Below are 20056 nucleotides of genomic sequence, written 5' to 3'. Positions count from 1 at the left end.
AAAAAGAACGTCACACTAACAGTAAAATATGGTGGAGGTAGTGTGATGGTCTGGCGCGGTTTTGCTGCTTCTGGATCTGGAACACTTGCTGTGATAAATGGAACTCCACATTCCAAAAACATGCTAGGTTAATTGGCGACTCCAAATTGTCCATAGGTATGAATGTGAGTGTGAATGGTTGTTTGTCTATATGTGCCCTGTGATTGGCTGGCGACCAGTCCAGGGTGTACCCCCCCCCCTCTCGCCCGAAGACAGCTGGGATAGGTTCCAGCACCCTCTGCGACACTCGTGAGGATAAGAGGTAGAAAATGAATGAATGAGAAAAAGATCATCACACTAACAGTAAAATATGGTGGAGGTAGTGTGATGGTCTGGCGCGGTTTTGCTGCTGCAGGACCTGGAACACTTGCTGTGATAAATGGAATCATGAATTATGCTGTCTACCAAAAAAAAAATCCTGAAGGATTTGCAGTAGAACAATGACCAAAAACACACCACAGGTACCATAGGTATGAATGTGAGTGTGAATGGTTGTTTGTCTATATGTGCCCTGTGATTGGCTGGCGACCAGTCCAGGGTGTACCCCCCCCCTCTCGCCCGAAGACAGCTGGGATAGGTTCCAGCACCCTCTGCAACACTTGTGAGGATAAGCGGTAGAAAATGAATGAATGAGAAAAAGATCATCACACTAACAGTAAAATATGGTGGAGGTAGTGTGATGGTCTGGCGCGGTTTTGCTGCTGCAGGACCTGGAACACTTGCTGTGATAAATGGAACCATGAATTATGCTGTCTACCAAAAAAAAAATCCTGAAGGATTTGCAGTAGAACAATGACCAAAAACACACCACAGGTACCATAGGTATGAATGTGAGTGTGAATGGTTGTTTGTCTATATGTGCCCTGTGATTGGCTGGCGACCAGTCCAGGGTGTACCCCGCCTCTCGGCCCACCCGAAGACAGCTGGGATAGGCTCCAGCACCCCACACGACCCTTGTGAGGATAAGCGGTAGAAAATGAATGAATGAATGAACATTATAATTCAGGGTTGCACGGTGAACAAGTGGTTAGCTCTCAGGCCTCACGGCTAGGAGACCGGAGTTCAATTCCACCCTCGGCCATCTCTGTGTGGAGTTTTCATTCCAAAAACATTCTAGGTTAATTGGCGACTCCAAATTGTCCATAGGTATGAATGTGAGTGTGAATGGTTGTTTGTCTATATGTGCCTTGTGATTGGCTGGCGACCAGTCCAGGGTGTACCCCGCCTCTTGCCTGAAGACAGCTGGGATAGGCTCCAGCATAGACCCTTGTGTGGATAAGCAGTAGAAAATGAATGAAAATGATTCATATATTCATGGCACATGTTAGTTTATTATGTACAGTATTTATTATTATATGTATTTATTGACTCCATATCTAAACGCTATTAAGGAAAGTGATGAGTGTTGCTATATGATATGATATGTTTATCATATCTGTGTGTATATGAGAAGGAGGGAGGGAGAGACGAAGGAGGCGGAGGACGAGAGGACAGAAAGGGGGCGTGTCCCAAATCGTCCTGCAGCGTCCTCTTGTCTCCCACGCACACCCAGCCTGTCCCAACACAGTCACGCAGTTCCTATACACTGTACGCTTAGTGGAGGAGACAGTGGGTCATGTGTCCACGCAGGAAGAACTTTTTCCTTTTGTGACTCTCACTTGTGAAAGTGACTTTTTTTTTTAAATCACTTCAACTGAGTTAAGATGGAGTCAGAAGAAGGGAAGATCTCGGTGTGGGTCTGCAGGGAGGAGAAGCTGGTCTCGGGTCTGACTAAGCGCACCACATGCGCGGATGTGGTCCAGGTCCTGCTGGAAGACCAGAACTTGCAGCAAGGTGCCTCAGCGGGCATGCTGTCCGGTCCTTCTCAGTCCTACTGCGTGGTGGAGAAGTGGAGGGGCTTCGAGAGGATTTTACCCAACAAGACCAAGATACTTCGACTGTGGAGCGCTTGGGGGGACGAGCAGGAGAGCGTCCGCTTCGTCCTGGTCAAGAACGACGCGTCTTTGCCCAATAACGGTCCTCGTAGCGCTGAGGCCAGGGTGGTCCAGAGTCGGGAGAACTGGGGGACCGGAGGAGTGATCCGTGGTCCCTCTGGGACCTGTTGGACCGCTGCGACCACTAACCTGTCGCAGGAACGGCAGAGGCGCATTGTGAGGAAAGCGTTCAGGAAGTTGGATAAAATGAACAAAAAGAAAGAGCAGGCCCTTTCTAAAGACCAGACCTCCATGGAGAAAATGGAGACTCTGGTCCATTTGGTGCTTTCTCAGGATCACACCATACGTCAGCAGGTCCAGAGACTGAAGGAACTGGACCAGGAGATCGAACGTTACGAGTCTAAAATCCACATGGACCGCATAAAGACACACGGAGTTAACTACGTTCAGGACACCTACATGGAGGACTTCTTATTCCAGGGAAAAGTGCAGGCTCCGGACTCGAACTGCACAGCTGAGACGCTCCTGCAGTTCGAAGAGTACGCGCGCCGGTGCGAGGAGGTTCTTCAGCTCCAGGAGGAGTTGGCGGAGCGTGAGGCGCTCATGGAGAACATCACAGGGAAGATACAGGAGGAGCTCAACCGCAGGTGGATGAAACGACGACGGGAGGAGAGAGGAGGAGAAGATATGATGGAGAACTTCAAGGAGGAAATGTGTCTCTCTGTGCTTGACGCGCATGAGGACTGCGCTTCCGGGGATGAGCTGACTTTGGAGGAGGAGAGGATCAAAACCCAGCTGAACACCAGCCTCTACATAGGCCTTAGACTCAAGACGGACTTGGATGGCGTTAGAGGTGACTTGGACTTGAGTCTGGCTCTGTGGGAGAGCAAAGAAGGCGAACTCCTGGACCTTCTGGCCAAAGTGGAGTCCATGGAGATAGAGCAGAATCTTTGTGATGATGATGATGATGACCATGATGCTAATATAAAACCAGATGAAGGTGCACGAGTGGAGAAGAGCAGTATTTGGGTGGAGCAGGCCCGAGGACTATCCAAGACCTGCAATGCCAATGATGAGGACTCGGACACGGGTCTGAGCTCCATGCACAGTCAGGACTCTGACAATCCTCCTGTGTGTGAGTCTCTAGTGTAGTGTCACATGACACAGTATAAGAATTCCATAGCAATATTAGTATATGTATGTCATATTTGCACAATAAGCTAAATTGAATGCTGAGGTGACACCTCATGTGGTTTTATTTTGAAAGATCACGCCAAGTGCAGCAAAATAAAAGCATGGCATTTCTATAAATAGACATGTCAGCTACAAGACCTACAAAAGTATTAAAAATATGCGTACACATTTATTATATTTGATTATATTATTATCAAATATGATTATATTATGATTATATTTTGCGTTAAATAATTATCTTTAGTGAAAATAATATGCCACGTTTTTACCATAAAATACATGTTTGTGTTTGTATTTCATCCATCATCTTCCTCAAAAAAGACATTTTATTCATAAAAAAGTTATACAGTGTTCCCTCGTTTATCACGGGGATCTGTTCCCAAAATAGCCTGCAATAAGTGAAATTTTTAAAAATTATTATACACGTTTTAGGGCTGTAAAAAAATCATCTTCTTCAAGAACAAGACATTTTATTCATAAAAAAGTTATAAAGTGTTCCCTCGTTTATCAGGGGGATCTGTTCCCAAAATAGCCTGCAATAAGTGAAATTTTTAACAATTATTATACTCGTTTTAGGGCTGTAAAAAATCATCTTCTTCAAGAACAAGACATTTCATTCATAAAAAAGTTATACAGTGTTCCCTCGTTTATCGCGGGGATCTGTTCCCAAAATAGCCTGCAATAAGTGAAATTTTTAAAAATTATTATACATGTTTTAGGGCTGTAAAAAATCATCTTCCTTAAGAACAAGACATTTTATTCATAAAAAAAAGTTATACAGTGTTCCCTCGTTTATCGCGGGGTTCTGTTCCCAAAATAGCCTGCAATAAGTGAAATTTTTAAAAATTATTATACATGTTTTAGGGCTGTAAAAATCATCTTCCTTAAGAACAAGACATTTTATTCATTAAAAAAGTTATACAGTGTTCCCTCGTTTATCGAGGGGATCTGTTCCCAAAATAGCCTGCAATAAGTGAAATTTTTAAAAATTATTATACATGTTTTAGGGCTGTAAAAATCATCTTCCTTAAGAACAAGACATTTTATTCATTAAAAAAGTTATACAGTGTTCCCTCGTTTATCGAGGGGATCTGTTCCCAAAATAGCCTGCAATAAGTGAAATTTTTAAAAATTATTATACATGTTTTAGGGCTGTAAAAAATCATCTTCCTTAAGAACAAGACATTTTATTCATTAAAAAGGTTATAAAGTGTTCCCTCGTTTATCGAGGGGATCTGTTCCCAAAATAGCCTGCAATAAGTGAAAATTTTAAAAATTATTATACACGTTATACAGGTTTAAAAAACAATCACTGGACATTATTAACATTATCTCACATTTCTTTCTTATTTTAACACCCTCAAATTTTACATTTTGTTTGATTTCATTAAGTTGCTGCAATGTAGCGTCTTTTGCGTTAAATTATTATCTTTGGTGAAAATAATATGCCACGTTTTTACCATAAAATACATGTTTGTGTTTGTATTTCATCCATCATCTTTCTTAAGAACAAGACATTTTATTCATAAAAAAAAGTTATACAGTGTTCCCTCGTTTATCGCGGGGATCTGTTCCCAAAATAACTTGCAATAAGTGAAATTTAAAAAAATTATTATACACGTTTTAGGGCTGTAAAAACGTATCACTGGATATTATTAATATTATCTCACATTTCTTTCTTGTTTTGACACCCTCCTTTAATGAGTTGCTACAATGTAGCGTTTTTGTGTCCTTGTTAAAACATATTTTCCTCACAGGGTTAGCTTCTTCTTCCGTTGTTTATAATATTGGCGGTTAGCAAACAACCTTACATCGTTAGCTAGTTTGGTAGCCATGAAGGAGATTGAGATTGAAAACGGTCAAGAGCCAATCAGGACACAGAAGACAATGGGCACTACAAAAAGAATAGACAGAGAAAAGAGAGACTACAACACAACTTTCCTACAATGCAATTCTTCTTAAAGGGCCGGGCTCAAACTACAACAGCTTTCATATGCTGTATATATATATTTTTTTTTTAAAAGCACTAAAATTGCAGTAAAAAAACAGGCATTCACGAAAAATGAACTGTAATGGAACGAGGGAACACTATTCTATTTTTCCAGTACACTTTTTAAGTCATACTTTTTCTCACTTACACACATGTCTGCATTTTGGAATTTGTTCAATGAAAAAGTAGTACGAGTAAATCATCTCGTCCACCACAAAGCACATTGGAAAAAAATGCTTTTAGGATCTTAAAACTTAAAGTATGTTAGTAAAACCACCTAAAAATTTCACTTTTCCACTTAAATAACTTACTTCTTTGCGCCCACAAAACATGCAGGTCGTTTTGGTAAGACACTATTTGGGAACAAATGGAATCTGACTGGAATCAGATGCTCTACAGCACAACCACTTTTATGCATTTGGAGTGTTTTGCTTTAGAAATAAGACTTGGACAAAAGGACAAAATCCATTGCTGGTTCTCGGGGAGGTTATAGAATACTTATGCATCATTTATTTATTTACTACTGATGTTAAGCTAATTCTTTGTGGGGGGGCACAGCGAGGGGTGACAATCCTAAAAATTTGGAGTTCTGTTGGTGTCTTTATCCAATGCCTGAACAATGCTGGTGCTAGCAAACCATAAAGTAGTTTCTACTCATAATTGGTTATCTTTACTACTTATTTTGCATTATAACGACTTAAAACCTGCTCCTAACTGTTTTATTGTTTGTTATATTGAAGCTGCACAACTAGCATGAACGTAAATGACAGTTATTGACAGAAATTGGCTTCATTTTAGGGGTTATCTCAATTGAAATAAATAGATGATTGACAGTTCCTGGTGTGCTTCTTCTGCATTTGACATTGTGATGAACCGTGTCATACTTTTTGGACTGAGTCGGTTATTCTGGTTTTGTTCAACATGCCATCCATCCATCCATCCATCCGTCCATTTTCTATACTGCTTATCCTCATTAGGGTCGTCAGGGTATGCTGGAGACCAAGTGAGGATCAAGCAGCTGAGAAAATGAATAAATCTATGAATTGCATGTGTGAAATGTGAGTGTGAATGGTTGTTTGTCTATATGTGCTCTGTGATTGGCTGGCAACGGTGTTAAAAATGCTTATGTGTGTGTGTGTGCGTGTGTGTGAGACCCCCTGTGAGGTAAGCGAGGTGATATGAGGTCAGTACACAGTTGCAGCTTGCATCTCTCAACCGAAAATGCCACAGTTTATATAACCAGCCATGGAAACACATGCTGCTGAGATGATGTGTGTGTGTGTGTGTGTGTGTCCAACATCTTACATTGTGGTTATATGTGTATTGTAGTGAGGGCATTAAAGAGGAGATGCACTTTTTGGGGGAATTTTGACAATAACATTTTATGTACATTCAAACACAAGCACAAAGTTAATATTAGCAAGCTAAATATGCATATCTTTGGGATACATCTATTTCGACAATGAAGCCGTCTAACAATGTTGTATCATTTGATATATGGCTGGAGTTGCCATATACAGTATCAAGACCTATTATTATTATTATTATTATTATTATTATTATTATTATTATTATTATTATTATTATTCATTCATTCATTTTCTACCGTTTTTTCTTCACGAGGGTCGTGGGGGTGCTGGAGCCTATCCCAGCTGTCTTCGGGCCAGAGGCGGGGTACACCCTGTACTGGTCGCCAGCCAATCACAGGGCACGTATAGACAAACAACCATTCACACTCACATTCATACCTATGGACAGTTATTATTATTATTATTCATTCATTTTCTACCGCTTTTCCTCACGAGGGTCGCGGAGGGTGCTGGAGCCTATCCCAGCTGTCTTCCGGCGAGAAGTGGGGTACACGTGGACTGGTCGCCAGCCAATCACAGGGCACATATAGACAAACAACCATTCACACTCACATTCATACCTATGGACAATTATTATTATTATTATTTGTATTATTATTATAACAACAGTAAATGTAGATCAACACCACAGACAATGTTGCATTGTTTGCATGTAGCCAGTCAGAACTCACCAATGGATAGACGGTTGTCAATGACGTTGTGAAGGTCATGCATGTGGATTTACTTGTCAGGTATGTCACTGGTGATTTATGTGTGGAGACAGAAAGCAGACGCCTGGTGATTAAGTCATAATTATGTTTTTATGGTTCATAAGACGTGTTGAAGGTGCTTGTAATTTCTTTACTGAGGAAGTAGCTTGCATGGATACTTGCTCATTGGAATTTTAGAAATTTTAGTAATTGGCATTTTGAGCATTTTGAGTTAGTTTAATCTTATGAAATGTGTTAAATGAAATATGGATGCACATATTGTACAATATGAGGTTCCAGTAATGATTTGTGCCAAATTCCCTTTAAAATCAGCACAGAAAAAATGTCAAGAGGACATTTTTTATTCATTAAACATGACCATTTGTGAAATCTTTATGCATTTACTCAATGAGTTTCTCATGTTGGATAAATAGAAGTCTATGAAGTTGATGAGCCAGTTCTTCAGCTCCACTTTGACGTGCGTCTGACATTCATTTCAAATTTCTTGTCAAATGGAGACAAGATGATTTAATTTCAGTTGAACATGCATCAGATTACAATTGAATGCATCACATAATCAGTTCACAGTTCCACATGTCCAAAAGGAGTAGGAAGAAGCAAAGCTTATTAAATCCTACCCCTCCATCTGGTACTTTTACAATCAGTAACTATTACATTTGTTCACTTCCTGCTTTCCTAATATAGTTGAAGTTAAAAAAATTATTATTAGTTTTTTAAAATCTGTGGTAATATTTGGTATATGTGGTACCGTACAGACTATATTCCAGAACAAGCAAAATTATGACTAAAAAATATACACGACTAAAGTTAAACTAAGGCTGCACGAGTGGTTATCGCCAGGCCACACAGCTAGGAAACCCAAGTTCGATTCCACACTCGGCCGTCTCTGTGTGGAATTGGCATGTTCTCCCCGTTTTTCTCCGGGTATTCCGGTTTCCTCCCACATTCCAAAAACATGCTAGGTTAATTGGCGACTCCAAATTGTCCATAGGTATGAATGTGTGAATGGTTAAATGGTTAATGGTTGTAAAAAGTTTTAAATTCATGAAAAATAGAGACAAATAATAACTTGTTCTCACAAAGCATCAATTTCAGTGATAACAGTTGTGATGATTTGGACACCATGTGACTTTTCATGTCAATACATCATTAACTTAATAACATGTGTCTATATGTGCCCTGTGATTGGCTGGCAACCAGTCCAGTCCAGTCTTGACTGAAGACTGCTGGGATAGGCTCCAGCACCCTCCGAGACCCTTGTGAGGATAAGCAGTAGAAAATGAATGAATAAAGTTAAACTAAATTCTTTGAGTAATGTTAACAATGCTGTGCATATAATCATAACTACCGTGGCATAAAACAGCATAACAGCGGTGATGATGTTTTAGATGGTATAATATGACATGAAAGGACTCCACTCATGTGTGAAGTGACAACAAACGCTAGTCAGGCAGATGAAATGTTGGTGCATCATCTGTTGAACAAACAATAGATGGAAGACAACAAACAAACAGGCATCAAAGTTCATTTGGCACCGATGTTCTTTTATGGAAGGAAGTTCACACATCTATTTTCAGTCACTGGTTTTTCCAGATGGGCAGGGTCCAGTCGGGTGGAACTGTAAATGTGGGGGGAGGGGGGTACAAAAAAGTATTAGTCAGATGAAATATATATACGTCAGTTCAAAACGCTTCACGATGAAGTGAACATGAGCTGGAAACCTCATACAACAAATATACAAAATTTGTATATTATACTAAATGTATACTAAATTTGTTCTCAATCAGAAATCACTCCACACTCTTTATTGCTCTCTGGTTCTACCATATCTTACTTATTGTGTGGAAATATGGGGTAATAACTATAAAAGTAATCTTCACTTGCTAAATGTACTGCAAAAAAGGCCAGTAAGGATAATTCATAATGCCGCCTACAGAGAACATACTAACTCCTTATTTCTAAAATCACAAATACTTCAACTTGCTGATATAGTTCATCTTCAAACAGCTAAAATAATGCATAAGGCTAAAAATAACCAATTAGCTAAAAATGTCATCCAATACTTCTCTACAAGAGAGGAGGAAGAACTACATTTGAAACACTTATATGCTAGGACTACGTTAAAAAGCCATAGCATTTCAGTATGTGGAATCAAACTGGTACCCATATGGTACCTCGAACAAAAAACAACAAAAAAACAACTTAAATTATATTATGAAAGCAGGAAGTGATCAAATGTAACAGTTACTGATTGTAAAAGTACCAGATGGAGGGGTAGGATTTAATAAGCTTTGCTTCTTCCTACTCCTTTTGGACATGTGGAACTGTGAACTGATTATGTGATGCATTCAATTGTAATCTGATGTATGTTCAAATGAAATAAAACCATTACCATTACCATTATTCATTCAGTCCTCAACCACTATTGGTGGTAATCTACATCTGTAAGCACAGCTGCCCTGGGATAGTCTGACGGAAATGTGGGGCGGCACGGTGGTCGAGTGGTTAGCACGCAGACCTCACAGGTAGGAGGACCAGGGTTCGATTCCATCCTCGGCCATTTCTGTGTGGAGTTTCTCCCCGTGCATGCGTGGGTTTTCTCCGGGTACTCCGGTTTCCTCCCACATTCCAAAAACATGCTAGGTTAATTGGCGACTCCAAATTGTCCATAGGTATGAATGTGAGTGTGAATGGGTGTACCCCGCCTCTCGCCCGAAGACAGCTGGGATAGGCTCCAGCATGCCTGCGACCGTCGTGAGGAAAAAGCGGTAGAAAATGAATGAATGAGTTGCTGAAGGTGATCGGCATCAATCATTGCTAGCAGGGTGTTATCCATAGTCAAACAGATGAAAAAATAACATATAGTCTGAACATGTAACGTGTTTACTATAAACATTGCCAATACCACAGTGTCGTGCACGGAACTCACTATATGTAGTACTCAAAATGGGGTCCTTGTCAACAACTTCCACCTTGTTCAGGTATCCAAGTACAAAGTACAGCGTTGAGTTTATCAGTATGGTGAGGTTGTTGGTGCAATGCTCACACTGACCTCCACGCAGCGTCCTAATGTAAACATCAACCAAAAGTCCACACACGTTCTGGAGTTATCTTCATTCATCACTGCTTCCTAAGACAAACAAACTTGACAGCATGGGGAAATGATTTGTGTGTGTACATGTGTGATTTGTATGTGAGAGAAAGTAAAACACTGACTTATGTACAACAGTCTGAACAGACCTTGAAATATTCCCAAGCGGAAGCGGATAAAAGCTTGTGTGTGGGTGTGAACACTCCAACAAGTTCCTACGTGTGTAGTATCGGTGCAAGGTACCACTTACCAATCAATCTTCTTGAGGCGTACGTACATCCGTGGTGTTGATATTGTCAGCCATTTTGATTGATGAACTGGATTGAACTATACATATTTGAGTGACATAACACAGATATAAGGGTGCCACGGTGGTCGAGTGGTTAGCGCGCAGACCTCACAGCTAGGAGACCGAGGGTTCAATTCCACCCCCATTTCTTAAAGCTGCATGGGAGGGCACAACTGGTCCCTCATGAAAATGCGATAAATCATTCTGTTTCATTTCAAAATGTGCTCATTTGGGTAAGAAAATGTGCATATTTAGATGCAAAAAATTATTTCTAGTTCTTTTGCCTTTATTGTTTTTGAAAATAGAGTCAAGAACCCCCTCCCACCCCTAATGCACGAATGGTTTGGCCTGATTAAGGTTTAAAAAAACACGATTAGACTATTAGATCATCAAATAATAAGCTACATATGTATCTAGGCTGCACGGTGTATGAGTGGTTAGCACGTAGGCCTCACAGCTAGGAGACCCGAGTTCAATTCCACCCTCTGCCATCTTTGTGTGGAGTTTGCATGTTCTCCCAGTGCATGTGTGGGTTTTCTCCGGGTACTCCGGTTTCCTCCCACATTCCAAAAACATGCTAGGTTTTGGCAATTTGGCGACTCCAAATTGTCCATAGGTATGAATGTGAGTGTGAATGGTTGTTTGTCTATATGTGCCCTGTGATTGGCTGGTGACCAGTCCAGGATGTACCCCGCCTCTCGTCCTAAGACAGCTGGGATAGGCTCCAGCACCCCCGCGACCCTCGTGAAGATAAGCGGTAGAAACTGAATGAATGAATGAAAAGTAAAAAAAAAACTTTAATTATATTAGGAAAGCAGGAAGTGAACAAATGAACAATTAACTTAGCATGTTTTTGAAATGTGGGAGAAAAACGGAATACCCGGAGAAAAACGGGGAGAACATGCAAATTCTACACAGAGATGACCGAGGTTGGAATCGAACTTGGGTTTCCTAGCTGTGTGGCCTGCGTGATAACCACTTGTGCAGCCGTAGTTTATGTAGTTTGGTACAACATATTAAAACATATCACCACGGATTAAAAAAAAATACTTGAACTATATTAAGAAAGCAGGAAGTGAACAAATGTAACAGTTACTGATTGTAAAAGTACCAGATGGAGGGGTAGGATTTAATAAGCTTTGCTTCTTCCTACTCCTTTTGGACGTGTGGAACTGTGAACTGATTATGTGATGCATTCAATTGCAGTCTGATGCATGTTCAAATGAAATTAAACCATTACCATTACCATTGTTCAGGTTGGTAAAACTGAAAAAAAAACCAATATTGGTGCGTCAGCAGGTTTCCAAATTATTATTAATAGTGGTCTCTTTGTCATCGAGGTTCGTGTTCCCCATTCCAGTCTCCATCATTGGTAAAAATGCTATTCTGTTATGCTTTTTAAATCATTTTTCCACACCATTACTCGCTTCACTTTACACTGACGAGTGTCACGGCGATAGTGACGGAGACACACAGGATGCTCCATGCTCCTCCTCCTCACCACAGATGAATAGAGGGAAACAGATGCTGTCTGCCACTTTCCTGATTGCCACTTCCTATTAATTCTACAATTGTGTGTATGTGTGTATGTGTGTGTGTGTGTGTTACAATTTCCATTACTGCTCATGTCGGCTGTAAAAGTAATAAAGTAGGACTGTTTGCCATTTTCAGGTCGTTCTTGCAGAAGTGTGCGATTTGGTCCTCTTGCATGCTGAACAAGTCATGTACCCTCTAAGCAGGTCATCCATACGTCATGCTCATCTCACACAAGGCCAAACACTTACTCATATCCGATTATATAGTGGATGGCTTTGTGCTGATTACGGAGTGGCTCACTAGACCGGAGTGAAGTGTAATTAGTGCACTTTGAGAACGCTGTCGCAACTCATGCAGGGCTGGAAATTTCTCATGCATTATCTGTAACCTTCACCTTCTGAGTCATGTTGTGTGGGTGGGGAGTGTGTGTGGGGGGGGGGCATAAAATGTGACAAGAATATCATGGTTTTTATTCATTTTATACCACTTATCCTCACAAGGATTGCAAGGGGTGTGGGAGCTTATCCCAGCTGTCTTCGGGCGAGGGGCGGGGTACATCCTGGACTAGTCACCAGCCAATCACAGGGCACATATAGACACATGTTATTAAGTTAATGATGTATTGGCATCAAAAGTCACATGGTGTCCAAATCATCATGACTGTTATCACTGAAATTCATTCATTCATTCATTCATTTTCTACCGCTTTTTCCTGACGAGGGTCGCGGGGGGTGCTGGAGCCTATCCCAGCTGTCTTCGGGCGAGGGGCGGGGTACACCCTGGACACATGGTGTCCAAATCATCATGACTGTGTAGTTTTAGCCTTGAATATTTAAGCTAATCAGCTGCAGTCTTGGCCATATTCAAAATAAATACTCTGTTAATAATAATATTCTTACACAGACTTATGTCGATATTTACAATTTTTAGGTAGTTTTCCGGATACCGATGTAGCCTGTGTAACATTACAAAGGTGTAAAATCCTCCCTTAAACGCAACATTATTTGTAACTCCAGCAGTATAGGTTGTTAAATATTAAACAAAGGTATAGTCGCATACCATTACAAGTAGGTCTTTGTAGCTCCGGTTTCCTATACTGTAATTTAGACACAAATCCCCTTTGGCTCACAGTGACACGTTCAAGCAGAAGCTTCATGTTTCAAGCTTCATGTTTCTCATACAGGTTGCAAATTTCATAATCGAGGCACTTAAAGTGTACAGGTTAAGTGAACAAGAGGAATGTGACCCTTCTGTCCGCACTGGCCTTTCCCGTCCAGGTTGTGCAATTTGTCTTTGATCATTCCCAACCATTACAGGGGCAGAGAGTCCAAGCTGTACATTCCTGGTCTTATAATGGATCACCATCACAATACAAAGCTGTTATATGGCATAGGATGATCAGCTGTTACAAGACGTCCAGGTATGGTAATGGTTTTATTTCATTTGAACATGCATCAGATTACAATTGAATGCATCACATAATCAGTTCACAGTTCCACATGTCCAAAAGGAGTAGGAAGAAGCAAAGCTTAGTAAATCCTACCCCTGTTACACTGTTACATTTGTTCACTTCCTGCTTTCCTAATATAATTTAATTTTTTTTAACTTTTCATTCATTCATTCATTCAGTTTCTACCGCTTATCCGCTTAAAAAAAGCATGCACGGGAAGAACATGCAAACTCCACACAAAGATGGCCAAGGGTGGAATCGAACCCGGGTGTCCTAGCTGTGAGGTCCGCATGCTAACCATGCAGCCTTTTTTAAACTTTATTTTACACATTTTTATTATTATTATTTATTATTGTATTTTATATTATTTATATTATTATGTATATAATTATATTATATTATTATATAATTATATTATTATTTATTTATTATTATATTATTATTTTTTGTCACGTACCAAAGTTCGAGGTACCATATGGGTGCCATATTAACTGTCAATATAGTGATTATATATAGCACATCATTAACTATAGATTAACTATATTGGCAAGTTGAAGTATTTGTGATTTTAGAAATAAGAAGTTAGTATGTTCTCTGTAGGCGGCATTATGAATTATCCTTACTGGCCTTTATTTGCAGTACATTTAGCGAGTGAAGATTGCTTTTATAGTTATTACCCCATATTTCCACACAATAAGTAAGATAGGGAAATGACTGGAAATGTATTCTCCAGCCTTCACACTTATATGCAGAGCTCTACGTGGAACAATTCTCCTTTGAATGTTCGCTAGGTTCACACACAAGTGAGACCAAACTGACGTCTGATCAGTCAGCCTCACACAAAACACACACGTGTTAATTCTTTTACGGAAGTACCAACCTTAAAAGAATTGTAGAATTGTAATCTTTAAACTCTGGTTCAACTTAGCCCAGTTGTCTTTATATTGATGTATGTACAGTACTTTCCTTTTTGGTGAGTTCCACATAAAGCTCTCTAATCTAAACAGTAAATATACTTATCATGAGTAAAGATATAGTGAAATGTCTGCATGTCAAAACGGTCTAAAGTTGAACCTTTACACTGAGAGGCTCAGCAAATTTATCCATGAACAAAAGCGCGATTGTAAAAGACAACATAGCATGAACCACACCTCGCTCTTTTTTTCTGCAAATACAATAGAATGGGCTCTCCTGTACCTTTAGTGAAAGGAAGCCATACGTAAATAGACTGAGATAAATAGCGAAGGAAATGTTTCCGTGTCACCGAAACCTTTCATTTGGCCTCCAAACATCACCCTAATAATTAAGGGATTATACATAGGAACTTTTTCATGTCAAAAACATTAATTAGTTATCGTTTGTTGTCCTTTCATCCACACAGAAATGGCATTTTTTTTTTTAAATCTAAAAACGTTGCTGTGTTGTTTCAGTGTAGACAAACAATTACGTCACCGATTTTGGGTGACAAGCCAACATGATATTTGAATATTTCGACCCATATTTCATGGGTTCTTTCTTCTTCTATAATTTGGTGTGTTCCGTCTTTGTGTCTTTTCACAGCGCCACACATACTAGGTGTGCCTTGTGTATTACATCGTTTTCACCCAGTGATCCCTTCCTGTTTATTCATTCATTTTCTACCATTTTTTCCTCACGAGGGTCGCGGGGGTGCTGGAGCCTATCCCAGCTGTCTTGGGGCAAGAGGCGGGGTACACCCTGGACTGGTCGCCAGCCAATCACAGGGCACATATAGACAAACAACCATTCACACTCACATTCATACCTATGGACAATTTGGAGTCGCCAATTAACCTAGCATGTTTTTGGAATGTGGGAGGAAACCGGAGTACCCGGAGAAAACCCACGCATGCACGGGGAGAACATGCAAACTCCACACAGAGATGCCCGAGGGTGGAATTGAACCCTGCTCTCCTAGCTGTGATGGCAAAATAAAAATCCCAGGAACATTTTGGGTGGACAGGGCCTAAATAATTCACTTGCAACTGTTACTTTATACAGTACTTATTCTATAGGGGGCAGCAGTGAAGCATATGTGTCACAGTGAAGCAGCTGTAGAAGAAGAAAACCCACACTGAAATAAATATGGCGCTGAAAATGGGACTTTTTAACAGATTTTTTTTACATTCATTCATTCGTTTTCTACCGTTTTCTACAAAGGTCGGGCGGGGTACACCCTGGACTGGTCACCAGCCAATCGCAGGGCACATATAGACATATGCTGTAGCAGCTGTACCATTACACCAGGGTTAACAGCTGAATTCATTCATTTTCTACCGCTTATCCTCACGAGGGTCGCGGGGGTTGCTGGAGCCTATCCCAGCCGTCTTCGGGCGAGAGGCAGGGGTACACCCTGGACTGGTAGCCAGCCAATCACAGGGCACATATAGACATATGCTGTAGCAGCTGTACCATTACACCAGGGTTAACAGCTGAATTCATTCATTTTCTACCGCTTATCCTCACGAGGGTCGCGGGGGTTGCTGGAGCCTATCCCAGCCATCTTCGGGCGAGAGGCGGGGTAAACTCTGGACTGGTCGCCAGCCAATCACAGGGCACATATAGTCAAACAACCATTCACACTCACATTCATACCTATGGACAATTTGGATTCGCCAATTAACCTAGCATGTTTTTGGAATGTGGGAGGAAACCGGAGTACCCGGAAAAAACCCACGCATGAAGAACATGGAGAACATGCAAACTCCACACAGAGATGGCCGAAAGTGGAATCGAACTCGGGTCTCCTAGCTGTGAGGCCTGCGCTCCAACCACTTCCACACCATGCGGTCCAGATTTTTAACAGTGACACTAAATTTCTTAACAAGAGTATTGTACTGTCATGTCGCCAAGTCCTGTAGTAAGTCACAATCTGACACAGAATAATAATACCTTTTATGTTCCCTGATGTGTTGGCAGATGGAGTCCAATTTCTCTGATGCATCACTCTTATAGGAAGTTAGTGAAAGCTCAGTTGCCAAGATCAGGTGATGCCAAGTCACTGCAAAAAAGTATGAGTTGAAACAGTGGTATGTGTAGCCGTATATGTGTAACTATATATATTCATAGGAGAAATGACAGATGATCTTTTATACAGCGTTCTTGGAAAATTTCTTTTGGTCTTCTAGGAAACTCAAACAACCTGACTGATGTTACCTGGCTAACGAATGGTAAAATCTTGGTGTGTGTGTGTGTGTGTGCATGGTGTGTGTTAATTGTTTCCTCTCTTCTCAGCATGGCCCTAACTTGACACCCATTGTAAATGTTTTAACAGTTCTATTGTTGTTTATTCTATGGAACCCACAATCACCAGACACTTCAATCAGGACACACCATATCATGGTAATGGTAATGGTTTTATTTCATTTATTTTATACTTTTACAATCAGTAACTGTTACATTTGTTCACTTCCTGCTTTCCTAATATAGTTTAATTTTTTTTTTCTTTTTTCACGTACTGAAGTATAAGGTAATATGACCATCCAATGACATAATGGGTACCATAGTAAGTGTCAATATAGTGATATATATAGCACATCATGACTGGTTCAAGACTCTTCATCCTTGTATTTAGCAAACATCAACTGCTTGTATTGTTTCTTGAATTGGCTCATCGTTGTGCATTGTTTGAGGGTCTTACTCAATCCATTCCATAGTTTGATTCCACATACTGAAATGCTATGGCTTTTTAACGTAGTCCTAGCATATAAGTGTTTCAAATGTAGATCTTCCCTGAGATCATATTTCTCCTCTCCTGTAGAGAAGTATTGAATGACATTTTTAGCTAATTGGTTATTTTTAGCCTTATGCATTATTTTAGCTGTTTGAAGATGAACTATATCAGCAAGTTGAAGTATTTGTGATTTTAGAAATAAGGAGTTAGTATGTTCTCTGTAGGCGGCATTATGAATTATCCTTACTGGCCTTTTTTTGCAGTACATTTAGCGAGTGAAGATTTCTTTTATAGTTATTACCCCATATTTCCACACAATAAGTAAGATATGGTAGAACCAGAGAGCAATAAAGAGTGTGGAGTGATTTCTGATTGAGAACAAATTTTGCTTTGTTCAATATTGAAATATTTCTGGCCACCTTATGTTGTATATTTGTAATATGAGGTTTCCAGCTCATATTTTCATCTATTTTGATCCCTAGAAATTTATTTTCCTTCACCCTTTCACTGTTTACACCGTCTATTTGTATTTGCTTGTACATGTCCTTTCTGCTGTTATCAAACATAATTATTTTAGTTTTACTTAGGTTCAAGGACAATATCACGAGTTCCAAGCTTTATAAATGTAATTCTGAATTTTAACTATTATCAGAAAAGTCTTTTTTTTATTTGCTTGTTGCTTGCAGAGTTTAATGCATCATACTGAGGGGTGTTTCTGTTATTTTGCTTCCCTTGTAATTCAGTGCAGTTCAGCACTTCTCAAATAGTGTTGGGGGGGGGGGGGGGGGTCTGTCTTTATTCACGCTTGAACGATGCCAAACAATAACTGAGAACCACTGGTGCAGCTTCACGCCATTGTAAACTATCTCAACCAGGGGTGTCCAAACTTTTTCCACCGAGGGCCAAGTACAGAGAATCCGTTCTAAGTCAACATGCTATGCTATATGAAAAAAAACATAATAGCAACTAATAATATTTTTCATTAATTTTGACAAAATATTCAGGGCCAGTAAAATTAAAAGCTGCGGGATGAAAATGTCTTTCGCTAGTATAGTGCACTGAAATAATGATGAATTACAGCGCTTACGTCAGATGTTATCTGATTCACCCAATGAAGTGAAGCGCAGCAGCTTGTGACATGAGAACAAAGCGCTGAGGGCTCGGCGACTAACTTTGTTTTGTCGCACAAAGAGTCTATCAGGCCAGTACATGTCTTTGAGTGGGTTTTTTTTTTTTTGTGGTGCTGAGAGGATGTTTTTGAGAGATGCTTCACAGATTGGAGCCTCATGGACTTGAAGTTGAAGCGTAGTTAAACATCAGTTAATCATTCATTCATTCATTCTTTCATTTTCTACCGCTTTTTCCTCACAAGGGTCGTGGTGGTGCTGGAGCCTATCCCAGCTGTCTTTGTGTACACCCTAGACTGGTGGCCAGCCAATCACAGAGCACATATAGACAAACAACCATTCACACTCACATTCATACCTATGGACAATTTGGAGTCGGAAATTAACCCAGCATGTTTTTGGAATGTGGGAGGAAACCGGAGTATCCGGAGAAAACCCACCCATGCACGGGGAGATTATGCAAACTCCACACAGAGATGGCAGAGGGTGGAATTGAACCCTGGTCTCCTAGCTCCGCGCTAACCACTCGACTACCGTGCCGCCATGAGTTAATCATTGTTGTCAAATTCACAACTCCACTAAGACGGAACAGCATTCTTGTGTTTCTTAAAGTAAAATAAAAGGTCGGAAAAGATGGATCTCGAACTCTGTGTCATCCGCCTGGACCTCCAGAAAGCTTAGCATGTCTGTAGAGATTCTCTATCATCCCTGGGTTGATCCCTCCATGTCCTGCAATGGGTGGAAGTTGCACAGTGCAGCCAGACTGCACATTGCGGACACTATAAACCTTGCAATCCAACCTGCACTGTGCTTTCTTGATTTCTTGATGTGTGTGCCTGTACTGTACTACTGACCTTTGTTAGGGTATTAAAATAGTTACCGGGTACCCTGAGAGATGCCGTGGCCCACCTCACACGGGTACATTGACACACAGCATTAATATGCTCGGCCATGCACGTGTATAATGTGAGCGTGGTGTCAAGTAGCATCATTACCATTTAGTTTCAATGCTTCTATTGAATTACCACCATATTAGATTCGCCTTATTGCTTGTTCACCAACACATTCGGACTGTCTCCAACCACATGCAGCTTAAGCACCGTGGCTAACCCGCTCAAAGTATTCACTGCTCACACACACACACACAGGCTAACATCCACTCAGAAAGAGCCTTCTGTATCCCCACAGCCACCTTCGCCTCAAAGCGTGTACGCTGTCTGACACTCTCACGCCACTGTCACAGTGGGACATTTTAATTCAAACCATGTTAATGTCCTTTGAAGCTGAGACAGATCCGACTTTTCAGTGGCTGCTGACAGGAATAATGGTTACACAAGTCTAAAGAAATGTGTTTTGCATGTCATATTTCATGGAGTAAACACTCCATAAAAAATAAAATAAAATAAAATAAAATAAAATAAAATAAAATAAAATAAAATAAAATAAAATAAAATAAAATAAAATAAAATAAAATAAAATAAAATAAAATCATTATTCAAAATTATTTGAAATTTTTCATCAAAAAAAAATTCAAAAATGAATAATGATGAAATTTTTGTATTCAAAATCTAATTTCCTCATCCTGAGGCTGCCGGAAGTGTGCCTGCTTACCGTCACACTGCATACGCGGTTGGA

At 40.2% G+C, this 20056-nt stretch overlaps 1 protein-coding gene across 1 annotated transcript; it reads left to right on the top strand.

Moving 5' to 3' along the window:
• The first annotated feature begins 1602 nt into the window (after positions 1-1602).
• On the top strand, positions 1603-6168 carry LOC131131184 (ras association domain-containing protein 10-like). Its single transcript, XM_058075643.2, has one exon. It carries the CDS (start codon positions 1743-1745, stop codon positions 3123-3125), a length of 1383 nt encoding a protein of 460 aa, XP_057931626.2. The 5' UTR covers positions 1603-1742; the 3' UTR covers positions 3126-6168.
• The last annotated feature ends 13888 nt before the right edge of the window (positions 6169-20056 follow it).

The sequence above is a fragment of the Doryrhamphus excisus genome, linkage group LG1, assembly GCF_037039965.1.
Source record: "Doryrhamphus excisus strain RoL-2023G ecotype Guam linkage group LG1, RoL_Dexc_Guam_v1.1, whole genome shotgun sequence".
Lineage (NCBI taxonomy): Eukaryota > Metazoa > Chordata > Actinopteri > Syngnathiformes > Syngnathidae > Doryrhamphus > Doryrhamphus excisus.
The sequence above is the reverse complement of the archived record's forward strand: the minus strand, read 5'-3'. Positions and strand labels throughout refer to the sequence as shown.